Source organism: Drosophila hydei, unplaced genomic scaffold (assembly GCF_003285905.1).
Source record: "Drosophila hydei strain 15085-1641.00,03,60 unplaced genomic scaffold, DhydRS2 tig00000060-arrow-pilon, whole genome shotgun sequence".
Lineage (NCBI taxonomy): Eukaryota > Metazoa > Arthropoda > Insecta > Diptera > Drosophilidae > Drosophila > Drosophila hydei.
The window spans coordinates 4,577,783-4,590,671 of record NW_022045656.1 but is presented as its reverse complement, the minus strand read 5'-3'; the positions used below and the strand labels follow the sequence as shown (position 1 = coordinate 4,590,671).

General features: G+C 42.4%; 3 protein-coding genes across 3 annotated transcripts; 1 reads left to right on the top strand and 2 right to left on the bottom strand.

The window, feature by feature from the left end:
• Positions 1-1,241: 1,241 nt before the first annotated feature.
• Positions 1,242-1,804, bottom strand: LOC111593663. The gene is made up of 2 exons (XM_023306555.2): positions 1,690-1,804; positions 1,242-1,636 (listed from the first exon to the last, which is right to left on the bottom strand). Exons 1-2 carry the CDS (start codon positions 1,701-1,703, stop codon positions 1,312-1,314), a joined length of 339 nt encoding a protein of 112 aa, XP_023162323.2. The 5' UTR covers positions 1,704-1,804; the 3' UTR covers positions 1,242-1,311.
• Positions 1,805-7,826: 6,022 nt separating this feature from the next.
• Positions 7,827-9,061, bottom strand: LOC111593113. Its single transcript, XM_023305717.2, has one exon. It carries the CDS (start codon positions 8,955-8,957, stop codon positions 8,169-8,171), a length of 789 nt encoding a protein of 262 aa, XP_023161485.2. The 5' UTR covers positions 8,958-9,061; the 3' UTR covers positions 7,827-8,168.
• A 461-nt stretch (positions 9,062-9,522) lies between these two features.
• Positions 9,523-12,589, top strand: LOC111594871 (aminopeptidase Ey). Its single transcript, XM_023308353.2, has 5 exons — positions 9,523-9,980; positions 10,124-10,279; positions 10,341-11,736; positions 11,796-12,301; positions 12,373-12,589. Exons 1-5 carry the CDS (start codon positions 9,523-9,525, stop codon positions 12,587-12,589), a joined length of 2,733 nt encoding a protein of 910 aa, XP_023164121.2.
• Positions 12,590-12,889: the final 300 nt, after the last annotated feature.

Genomic DNA, 12,889 nt, shown 5'->3' with positions numbered 1-12,889 from the left:
GTCAAATCAGATGCTAAAAATCATGCTACCTTTTTGGCTAGGGTATAACGAATGTCAATACAAACATCAATTAAGTGAAACAAAAGTCCTGCACACGCACACACACACCCCCAGATGTGGGCAGCATAAAAATTGTTAATTAAAGGAATGCATTGTTTAATGTGCCCCTTGTGGGCCACAGTCGAACACCTGCCTGCCTGCCCACCTGCATCCCTGCATCCCTGCCTGATGCTCGACGCCCGCTCAATTACACGCACAAACTTTGCACAAAAAAACTTGAAAAGGGCAGCAATTGCAAATGGAGCCGCGCGACCCAGTTGTGTTGCCATCCGTTGGCGTTTTCCATTATAGCGCCTAAATAGAGAGGAGAAAAGGAATAAAAGAGAAAAAATATGATTGCAGGCGCGGCGCGTTTTGCTCTTTTTTTCGCTGTTTTTTTGTGCGCCATCGAATCAGAGTTATGATGGCATCTCCATGGCCCTGCTGATGACGACAATGTCAGCTCGAGAGCCTGGCTTGGCACTGCACTGAACGACTTTTCCGATGGGAACAATTTATAATTTGATTAGCACATCGCTGACTGCACACGGAAAGAGTCCAAAAAGACCAAAAGGCGCTCAAAAGTTCAACGGAAGTGCATCTGAGTGCATTGAGGCTACCGAATAGGCATCGTTCAATTCTAAGTCTTATCTTTCGAGCTACCTATTGAATAGGCAAACATTGAGCTGGTGCAAGGGGTGCGGCCGCCTGCCGCCTGCCAAGGCAGGACAATGACAAATGATGATGAAGTGGCCCTGCGCCCCACGGTCCAACCGAAAGGTTTTCGCTCCAGAAGCTTATCTTTAGCTTTCAATTAATATTACAAGTGGCTTTTTTATTGCAGCCCAACCGCAGCACAACAACAAAGGCCCTAATAATCAGTTTTCCGTTTGTGTGTGTGGGTGGATCAAAACAAACAAAGCGAATTTGCAAGCTGCATGATGACAAAAAGCAAGGAGGCATAACAAAAGCAAACAGAGATACAAAAACGAGGCTCCTGCTCTTAGAGGACTCGTCGCACAAGCAACGCCTCCATTGAAATTTTCTCTTTCATTCATTAAACAATAAACAGCAAATCCTGAAAGGGGCGTGGCGTCCACAAAATAGATTAATGGCCGCAATACAAAAAGCTAGATGCAAATCAATTTATTATGCTCGCAGACAGAGTTGACCGCATTGAATGAATTTAAACGAAACAAAAATTAATATCCAAATAACATTTATTTCACTTCATTTAACAGGCAGCACTCTTCGAGACACCAAGTTCTATTGTCAACTGTTACCTGGAAAGGTGTTGCCCGCTGCTCTCAACGGAATTTGGTTGATATATCTAACTGCAACTGAGACCATGCCCAGCGGCGTGGATCTGAAACGACAGTTGTTGCCAACTTGAGTCGGCCTTAGCCGATTCAGCTCCATTTTCACCTGCTCCATCTCCCGTTCGAATAGCTCTCGGATGCGTCTCTGTCGCATTATGATGGCGTGGGCATGAGCCGCGTGCACCTCCTGGTGGATGGGGGCTAAGAGGCTGTGGAGGGCAGAGTTTTTAGGCCCCGTGATGGTGGACCGGACGTTCCGCCGGGCCATCAGTGAGGTTCTGTGCGTAACATTTAAAACATTTGCAAATTAATTTAAGATCCACATACTTACAAATCTGACGGCATTTTAAACTATTAACCAGAAGTACTACAAGAAATTGAATCTTCTATCTATAGAAAATGAAAACACACAACGTTCTGAGTCAATGTAAAAATTTAAATCAAAGGCAACCTTATAGGACTTACAAACAGACCTTTCGCTTGAAGTATAAACAATCAGTTAAAGTGATTGTCAAGTTTGACATTTGGTATAATACTTAAACTATAACCATCTTTAAAGTTAATGGAAGTTCAGCTTGTCAAGAAATATGTTCAGTAAAAGTGCTAATCAAGTTTAACAGCTAGTGTCATACTTAAGCAAAGATAATATTTAAAAATTGCGGAAGTTTTGTTCATCAAGTAATATGCTTAGCTTAACTACATGTCAAGTTAAACAGCTGTTTGTCATGCATAATTGTAACTCGTTAAAAAATCTAGCAAAATTTTTAAAGGTTACAAAATTTGCCGTATAAAGGAAATATGTTGACCGTTAAATAAGGTCAGTTAAAGTTATTGTCAAGCTTAAGCTTTGTTAATCGAAGTTCAGCTTGTCAAGAAATATTTTCAACTAAGCTGCTAGTCAAGTTTAACAGCCGGCTATCAAGGTAAATGTACGACCATCCTTAAACTCAATTAAAGTTACGTTCAATAAAAGTGATGGTCAAATTTAACAGCTAGTGTCATGCACAATTATTATCCATTAAGACATCTATAAAAATCTTTGAGTTAACTTCCTTCCCTCAAAAAAGTTCATTAAACATATTATCAAGCTTAACATTAGGTGTTAGGTTAATATAAACATGTTAATTTAAACTGCTAGTCAAGTTTAACAGCTGGATGTAAATTTCTAACAATTCTTCAGCTTAACTAAAGATACTTATGGTTAGAAGTATGCTCCGCTCAAGTGCTTGTCAAGTTTAGCAGCTAGTGTCATGCACAATTATTATCCATTAAGACATCTATTCAAATCTTTAAAGTTAACTTCAGTTCAGTTAAAGTTCTTGTCAATTTTAACATCTTATGTTATGCTAATGCAAACGTGTTCAGTTAAACTGCTAGTCAAGTTTCACAGCTGGCTGTCAGGGCAAATGTCTGACAATTCTTAAACTTAACTAAAGCTACTTATAGTTAGAAGTATGTTCAGTTCAAGTGCTTGTCAAGCTTGGCAGCTGGTGCCACATTCAATTATCACGGCGTTAATTAACAAAATGAAATATCCCATTGATTTGGCACGTGAGTAACCACAAGAGTGCTGTTGCTAGGAAGGAAGGAAGCCTTTGAATATGAAGTAGAATACGCACTTAGCCGTGTGGATGTCAGCCCATTGAAGGTCATTTAGCTGCTGGAAATGCGGCGGCAGCTAAATGAACCACAAATAAACAGACAGGCAAACTTGTTGGCCTATGTCCGGTTACAAGCGCTCCATTTAAATCAAATGTCAGGGCTGTTCTGCTGGAGGAGCTTTTAAGTGCAAACACTCGTAGAGTCAGCAGAGAAAACGCAATCAATTTTATTGGAAACGCGCAGCTCCATTCGAGTGGGTAATGAGTGGGTTGGATGACAACCACTTGTAATTATCCAACTCGGACTTTTCATTAGAGTCTATTAAAGCGAATATAACTTAAAAAGTACTCGGAGTCGCAGTGGCTCACTAAACAACGTCTTCTGGCTTTTATTTCTGGTCGAGAAGTTGCGAATTGGCAAACAACGCAAAGCCAACACAAATCGTTGTTCGCCAATTGCAGCACACAAAAGTCAACTGTGTGCTGGAGCAGGCGAAGCGGGAGGGGAAGGGAAATGGCCAGATGGCTACGCTCAGGTGTGTAATTGCAATACGAATTGGTCAAGTGTAACAATGTAAAGACGCCAATACGAAGGCACACACAGACAGAGTTAACACCCACACACACACAGCAGCAGAAATCAATTGGACACATGAACTTATGCAGCCAACAACTGGAACTGCAACTGTGAAGAAGGAGGAAGAAAATCAAATTGCAAATTGCATTCAAGTGTCACGTGCATGGACACATTTTTGGATCCGTTGCCAGAAGCAGACTCGAATGCCCGCTGTAATGTCGTGACATTTGGGCGCGCTTTTGCCCTCTCTGCCATGCAGTTGGGTTATTGCAATCGCCGCCAAGGCAATCAATGCCAGAGACATGAACTCCCAAAGTGCATGTGTTATAGTAGCACAAAAGTCACCCACACACATACACAGAGTGAGTATAACACATGCACCTGCGCCAAGCTGCACTTTTCGCTGCTGCGCTCCGGGGTGGGGGTAACCATTCATTATGTTGACCACGCTGTCACATTTGCTACGTGACATTTTGCTAACTGCCCCCAAAAAAAGGCAAAAGAGTCAAAGCATTGTCAACTGCAAATATAACTTCACTTATCATACCCATTTCCAATGCCAATCCATGCTCAGAAAAAAACTTTGTTGAGCTTGCGAGCCCTATCTAATTCTAGAGATTGGCAACGTTTCATTAGGAAAGAGTTTAAAAATAATCAAACTGAATGATTCAAGAGGAATGTACTCTTAGAACAATTTAATGGAACTTCTTTGGGTTAAGTATATAAGGATAAGTGAAGTGGATAATGATAAATGAAATGGCTAATAAGGAGGCAAAGCAGCTTTATCTATCAACAACTAAACATTAAAGCAATTTCAACAGTTGATATCTGACAACTGTTTCAGTTATGTTTAAAGACTTAGGAATAGTAATGAAACGTTTCAGTTCTGAGCTCAACTTTATATAGAATATTATAGTTTTCAGCTAGGCCGTTTCTCTGGCTAACATCTGATAATGTGCACATTAGGTGAACGGGTTCGTCCGACACTAATCATCATCAACTAGTTGGCTAAACAGCAGAGTTGTCGTATTACTGCATCCGTCTGGTCCTCTGAAGTAGTTTGATTTGGAAATTAGTGACTCGCAGTGGTGACTGGCATGTGATGGATGTTAGTATCCTTGTGGCAGATTCGGTCAATCGTATTGCCATTACAATATACAAAGTTATGGCAATGCTGCACTGGGGAATTCAGAGTCCTTTAGCTGCATTGCAGTGCAGTTCAAGTTGCCTTTTGAGCTGCTGAGGATTTGTATCGAGATTGCAGCACAGTCGGCTTCAAATTACAAGCAAATAAAGCGTCAGACAGCACGGCCACCCACAAGCACCAGAGTTGAGTTATGAACGTGCTGGGAACAGGAAGCGCAACGAATCGAAGCCAGCGGCAACATGCCCAACACCAGCCATAGCCATAGAGTAGAAGACAGAGAGAAGGTAAAGTAAATGTGCAAACATTTATTTATGTGCCAGCTATGCAGCACTTTAAAGCACTTCAATTGCCCTGATTCATCCAGTGTACAGTGTGCTGGGAGCAGCAGCGGGAGGGACTGCGCTTCGTAACCCAAACAAATGCTGTTCGAGTGGATGCTGGACAACGTTTACAAATGACACTAGGCTAGCGCCAGGCTGACTGTCTGTCTGTGTGTCTGTCTGCGTGTCTGTCTGTCTGGCTGTCTACTTGTCTGTCAGGTAGTTTTGCCAATTCAAATTTCAAATTTGTCGGGAATTTGCAATTGCATTCTTGTAAAGCCCCAGCCCCCAAGTGCAACCCTATGGCATTAATATGCCAGTCTGTGGCCCATGTGGCACAACCCCAACCCCAACTGAGACTGGGCTGCATACATTCCACAGCAATCGAAAATGGAATTAAATGTTTTGCAAACACTCGAACGCGTTTGCCTTTGCTGGGGCTAAACCAACACCAACAACAGCAGCAACAGCAGCAGCAACAACAACAAACAGCAGCAGCATTTCCACAGGATATAAATTAAATTTTATTGCCAACTTTGGTCCGTTTGCGCTGTAAATTGTGATGGATTCCCGCCATTTGGCTTGTATAGTTTAACACCATAAAGGCACATAAATATACGAGCTTACACAAACAAACACATATATATATATATATGAATTGAAATATAAGTATGTGCATTGAATTAGTGTGCGAACTAATGAATAACAATTATCCGTAAAGTATATTCAGTCAGTAAATAAACTCCATGTGCGCCACGTGCCTATGAATGCTATGATTCCATGGAGGCGGACTTCGAGGCTGGTATTAACGTACATCACTCAAAGTTGATGCCTCTTATGAGTGCATCGTTTGACACACAGCGTGTGATGAGCTCTAACTCGTTAATTTAACTGCAAAGTTTTGCATTTTCCAGCATAAAATTACAAATAACTTTTTGTTCTTTTGTAAGTGAGTTGAAAAATTCATTTAGATGTCATTTGATTTACTACGATTGCCAACGTGCCTTGATCAACTGTCTTTAAATTTGGGCGTTGCAGCTACCTCAACGGGGTCATCTAACCTTGCTGGATGAGTTTTATGAAGAAGAGATACAGGCATTGTTCGGCACTCTTCTAATAAGATCTCTTAGCTCTATCTGCTCTTTCGCTGTGTCGCGCTCACAAGCAAAGCTACTTATAACTTCTATTCTTTGTCTTCAAGAATCTCTACAGAAATGGTCATCTATAAATTAAACTTTATTTACATGAACGACACGGACTAAATTGACAAAGCCTTTGTAAGTGAGTGGAGGCTCAGCAGCTTCCCACAGGCATCCTTCAGCAATAGTGAAATCAGCCTGCATGCTATATAGACATGATTATTGGGTCGTCATATAAACCTGCAACTTGTGTATATTAATGCCTATTGGCGCATGATAAGTCCACTAAGTCTTTAAATATTCTACAGCTGTAAAAGATTATCGAGTGTTAGAGTTAGTCTGCTTATGGATCTGCTATATAGTTAGATTTATTTAATGGTCGCGTGCAGCCGACTAAACACTTTACTTTATAATTATATATTAGAATATATCATAAACTGACTCAGCTGCCTGACAGACTGACTGATAGTTGGGACATGCAAAGTCTTAAAGTCCCATGTTTACTAACAATATTAAGACCCAACAGAGATATGAAAGACGCTGCATAACGCTGTCGATTATCTCTAAGCTGGTCGATTGAAGTACGTATATAAGTAGGGTGTCAACTATTATGGCGCACATTAGTTTTGTATTTCACTGGCATTTACCAACGCCCACATCGTTATTGGACAAAACACAGACTGTTCAGTTTTAATGAGCACTTGAGTGAGTTTTTCATTACTTGCCGTCGCTTTAATTAACAAAAAATGTTTCACCATCCAAAAGAAAAGGGCGCAATAAGACACATGAGCTCGTTCCGTGGCACATTTGAAATAGTTGCTGCTTCTGCTGCTGCTGCTGCTGCTGCCAAGGAACAACAGCAAATAAAAAGTCGCCACTAAGTAGAGTTTTTTTGCTTTACTTTTTTGTGTAGTTTTGCAAATGTTGTCCATTTCTCCTCGTCTCGTTGGGTAGGGGGGCAGTTGCACTTGGCGTTAAAAAAGCGGAAAATCGCAGCACATTTTTGCTCTTTAATTAAGCCCTCCATTTTTTATGTGCCTTTCGAAAGCGACACGGCGTGATTCTCTCCGAGCACGAAGTGTGAGAATAGTTTATTTTTCCACAGAGCCCAAAGGGCCAAAATAACGTGCGTGCCAACAGCTGAAGGCGCAAGAGGGGCCAGGGGCAGAGTAAAGCAACTGTTAACGCAAATCCTGTTGGCCAAATGTTATACTGCGAGTATGATTGAAGGGCAAGCTCAGTTACCTGGGCACACGTAGCCACAAAGATATATAATTAGGCATATATATCTTAATGGCTACAAAATCCGATTATTACGTGACTCAGCTTGCCCTTCAATCATACTCTCAGTATAAGTTTGGCAAATGCTGCAAATTAAAAACGTTATCAATATTTCGAAACTCAAATTTTTAACTGTTATTTATTCCATTATACCAGTTAAACTGAGCTGTGAAACCTGATCAAGAATATGAACAGCCTCAATTTCATATTATGAGTGGGTTCAGGAGTGCCCTACCAGCACATACCTTAGAACCGGTCTAAGGCCCTCAGACCCAGTTCTACTGGGGAATTCAAGGACTAAATTGCAAGTATTTCTTTTTCAAAATTTTAATCAAGATACATACAATATTGAGATTGCCGAAAAGACGATTAGCTTTGCCACCCTCACACATCACATTTATATAATGATTATATAAATGATTTAATATAATTTAATTGAAAAGCCAATATGAAATTTATAAAAACTGTGCAGTTCAGCTACATCTTCCATGTGTATAGCCAAAAATGTTACAAAAAGCGCATTCGAGCATTATAAAGAGTGCAAAACAGTCGATGGGGCGTTCAGTCAACATCGGCGACAGCCACTGAACAGACGTGCGTGTTATTGAGCGGTGCCGAATTAGAATATTTATTAATTTGGATGTAGCGCACGATTTTTGGAGCAACACGTAGCGAGAATTGAAATAATTGATAAGGTGACCGAACGGTCAATAGCCGTACAGCTAGAGCTGAGCATTCGGGGAATTTAAACTGGTTTCAGGAATTCAATGATACGGTACTGCAACGTTACGGGACTGTAGTTCACCAGCTTAACTCCAAATATATTGTAGGCGTCAACCAGCCAGTCTTTGGGCTCGTTCTCCTCGCTTTCGGACTCGGCTAGCTCTTTGCGCAGGGTCAACATGAATTCACCCAGAACAATGCGGCGATGTGTTGGTGTTATTTGCTCTGGGATCTGCGACCCCTGTAGAACGTCCCTAATCTGTTTCAGCATCTCCTGCTGCTCCCTAGAACTGGCAAAATCGCATAGGTCACGCAGGCCCACAAACACAATGTTCGCGTAGACATAACGGCGTCCCTGCTCGACTAGCCGCTGCACGGAAATGGGCATCACCTGGCACAGGTGCTGGCTCTCGAAGCGCACCAGCTTCGTGTATTGCAAATTGCGCTGGTTCTGCGTCAGGCGATAAATGACACAGGCGCCTTGATCCGTGCAGCAGCTGCGTATGCGTTTCCAATTCGCTTGGCGCACCGCCTCGATCATCAGGGTTGCCGCCTGCCGTACGCCCACTAAAAAGTCAAATTCATCAAACTCGGGGCCGAGCACACGTCGCAGCTTCCACATGCAATAGCGTGACCGCAGACCGCTGAGCCAATACCGCAGAGCTGGCCGCCAACCCGGTCGGCGGTAGCTCATGCAACTAACTTCTCGATTTCGGGGTACTTGACTAATGATATGTCGATTTTGCCACCAACATTTTGTAAGATTTTGGCGAAAAAGAGGCGAAGAAAAGGCTCGAGTTAACTTAAACATATCAACAGTTATAAAATAAAAAATAAAATTTCAAATTGCCGAAACTGAACACAATAACAAACAGAACTCTGACTCAAATCTCTCATTATCAATCTTGCCTTGGTAACTATAGTTGAATAAAGATCATGGTCTTGGCCAAAGAGTGCTGCCTTTTTGTAAAGAGATCCAGATGTAGGTTCAAGTAAACTAATAGAGTGAGTCAAGTTCTATGAAATGACATACATTTCCTTAATCAGTATTTACATATGTATGTATATAGTTAAATTATCATGCAGATAATCAGCAGACAGACCCAACTAGAGCTGCCGAACTCAGATGAGCGACCGTTTACTATTGCGCGTGTTCTGAGTATATTTATGTACAGATGCACTCAGGTTGAGCATCAGGGTAGCTCGTAGTCGAGCAGTCCCGATTAGAGCTGCTTTACTTATATATGTGTTGGTGTAGTGCGTGAGCTTTCTATATGTATAGCAACATTTGTATGTTAGCCCGGGTTCAGGGTATCTCGTAGTCGGACACTCCCGACAAGAGCTTTCTAACCTGTTTCCTTTATACTCAACACAGCATGCAACAATTAGTGCGCTACTTTGTGAGCCTTTTGCTGCCTGCGCTCGTACTATCGCACGATAATTCGTATCGTTTACCCAATGCACTCAAGCCGCTGCACTATGATCTACGTATATTAACCCGTCTGAATGGAGCCCACAATCTGAGTTTCGAGGGCTATGTGAAGATCGATTTCAAAGTGCTGCATCGCACAAGAGCTATAACACTGCATGCCAAGGAGTTGACTTTAGATGAAGCACACATCACTTTGTCACCATCGCCAAATGGCAGTGGAAGTTACAGCATAAGCCGCATTGAGCGAAATAACACTCGTGAGTTGTACACTATGCATCTGGCTGGGGAATTGCAGATCGATGAGCAGTACACATTGAGCATACCCTTCAGTGCTCCGTTAAATGCCAATAATGTGGGCTACTACTCGAGCTCCTTTAGCGACGCAAGGACGAACCAAACACAGTGGGTATAAAAGCAATCGGACAATAAATTAATATATTTTTTTTGCATATTATATATTATATATAAATATATTTATGTATATGTATATATATATATATATATGTATATATAATTAATTATTATATTTCGTATTTTTCTCTCAGCTACTTGGCGGCAACTCAATTTTCCCCAACTTTCGCACGACTTGCCTTTCCTTGCTTTGATGAGCCGCATCTGAGAGCCACTTTTCGAATTACTCTGGGCTATCATAAGAACTATACAGGACTAAGTAATACGCCCGTCAGTAAATGTGTGGATCAGTAAGTCTTTGGCTATTACGAAAAGATCTTTTGTGACTCGAACTCTCATTTCCCATTTCAGTGAAACACTTGAGCATTATGTGTGGTGCGAGCATGAACCACTGCTCAGCACCTCCACCTATCTTGTGGCTTATGCCGTGCACAATCTAACCAGCGTGCCAGTCCTGCAGAGCGAGACTCACAACAACGTCTCATTTCGCAGCTGGATGCCACCAAATGCTCTTAAAGATAGCAGTTTCAGTGTGCATTTTGCACCGAAAGTATTAAGCTATTTGGAGAAACTCTTTCAGTTCGCATTTCCCTTGGGGAAGGTTGATCAGCTGGCCTTGCCAACGCACAAATTTAGTGCCATGGAAAACTGGGGCCTGGTCACGTTCAAGGAGACAAGATTTGCCCACTACGCTGAGGAGACAACGCAAAATAAAGAGAGCAAGGCTAGAACCATGGCACATGAATATGCTCATCAATGGTTTGGTAATTTGGTGGCCTTAAATTGGTGGAACGATCTTTGGCTAAAAGAGGGTCCCTCCACGTACTTCGGTTACTTGACCCTCGATGCTCTTATGCCTGAATGGGGCAGCCTGCAGCGCGGAATAGCTAACGATTTGGATACATTCTTCTATAAGGATATGTTTAACGATACAATTGCTATCTCACAGGATGTACAGGATGCCAACAGCATACTGAACCAGTTCTCTTCACATGTGTACGAAAAGGGATCACTAACGATGCGCATGCTGCACAAATTGCTGGGCGATGAGGTCTTCTATATTGGTATACGGAGCTACTTAAAGAGGCATGCATATGGCAGTGTTAAGCAGGCGGATCTCTGGCAGGCCCTGCAAGAGGCGGCGGACTTAAAGAGCCCCTCAGCATCGGACATTCGTTGGGCCACCGTTATGGACAGCTGGACATTGCAAAAGGGTTATCCGCTTCTGACTGTGCTTAGGAATTATAGCTCAAATACTGTCTGGCTGAATCAAACTCGGTTCAAGCTTGCAGCTGACAGCGTGGAGCACAGCTGCTGGTGGATCCCGCTTACGTTTGTCAATCAACGCCAACTGAACTTTAACGAAACTCAGCCCCAGTCTTGGCTTGAGTGTCCAAGTAGTGGGAAAACGTTGCGGCTAACCAATGATTCCTCCCCTAAAGAGTGGATCATGCTGAATCCCCAAGTGAATAGCCTTTTTCGTGTCAACTACGATGAGCGCAATTGGCGAATGATTATCAAAACACTCAATTCTGATCAGTATGACTCTATTCATATTCTTAACCGAGCCCAGTTGCTGGACGATCTCTTAATGCTGTCCTCCAACCGAGAGCAGAGCTATGACCTGGCCTTCGCTATGCTGGAGTATTTGCCGCGCGAGTCTGAACCTTTGCCCTGGAACAGAGTCCTTGGTGTGCTCAACAATCGTGGGGTGCTGCTGAGAGGCGAACAAGAAAGAATCTTTCGAGTAAACTATTCAAATGATCTACGATATAACTAGGTATTATCTACTCTCATCCATTGCAGATCTTCATGAGAAAGCTAGTGACACCACTCTTCGTCCGTGCTCCTCAGCTGAGCTCTGTGGAGTTAATAACCAAGTCAAGTCCATTAATTGCCCTCTACCGCTTGGCCTATAGGGAGTCCTGTCGTTATGATGTGGCCGAGTGCATTAGTCGGGCTGACCGCTTCAGACACGATGACGAGCTATATCTACGTAGCATGCAGGTGCCTGTCGACTATCGAGGCATTGTGGATTGTACGAACATTGAACAGGGCAACAATAAGCTCTTTCAGTCGATATTCGAACAATTTCAAAACACGAATGATGATCCTAAAAAGAGTGCCTGGGCCACAGCCCTTGGCTGTAGTCGAGATTTTGGTCAGTTGAAACCGTTTTTGGACTACTTAATGCAGGCAACTGATAAGCTCGCCTACGATTATTATGTGCAAACTGTAACATCGGCTCTGGAACGCAAGCATATAGCAACACAGATCGCCGATTACATTCTGCAGCATGCCAAAGCAATCAAGTAAGCTGAGTATATTCAATTTAATTCACTCACTCTCTCACTCTCTCTCCCCTTCTCTCTCTACTTTGCAGCAGCAAATTCAGTTTGAAGCAAATTCAAATCCTGCTCAATAAGATAATCGGCGATTTAATCACAGAGCTCGAGGACAATCAATTGAGACAGCAATTGAGAGGCCTTGACAAATGTGAGGCTCAACTACAGGCAGCACTCGATAGGCGTGACACTAATCGCTACTGGCTAACAGAACGTGCCGAGCACTTTATTAAAGCTTTAACTAAATATACTTAAGCGTCCTGTGTGAGGTAACTAATTGAGAGACGCTGCGGCTGCTCTGATTCCGTGAAGAATAAAACTGAATTGTCTAACAACTTATTCATATGTCAAAATCAAGCTCTTGCTTAGCGTTTGAACGTCTTTGGTATTAATTAAGCCAATGATGATGAGGATTTCTTGGAATTGAAATTGAAAGGAATGCGTCTCCTTTTACTTGCCGTAGAGCACAAACGATAAACGGCCCAGCTTCCTGCTGTTTGGCCTGTCAGAAACTTGCTTTCCGTGCCTTTGACTTGTAAATTGCTTGACACGGGA

Excerpts from the sequence above, each read along its gene's own strand:
- LOC111593113 (XM_023305717.2), bottom strand. The coding sequence starts at position 8,957 with ATGTTTAAGTTAACTCGAGCCTTTTCTTCGCCTCTTTTTCGCCAAAAT.
- LOC111594871 (XM_023308353.2), top strand. The coding sequence starts at position 9,523 with ATGCAACAATTAGTGCGCTACTTTGTGAGCCTTTTGCTGCCTGCGCTC. Across the intron at positions 11,737-11,795 it reads AACAAGAAAGAATCTTTCGA|ATCTTCATGAGAAAGCTAGT; the intron begins GTAAACTATTCA and ends CATCCATTGCAG. Across the intron at positions 12,302-12,372 it reads CAGCATGCCAAAGCAATCAA|CAGCAAATTCAGTTTGAAGC; the intron begins GTAAGCTGAGTA and ends TCTACTTTGCAG.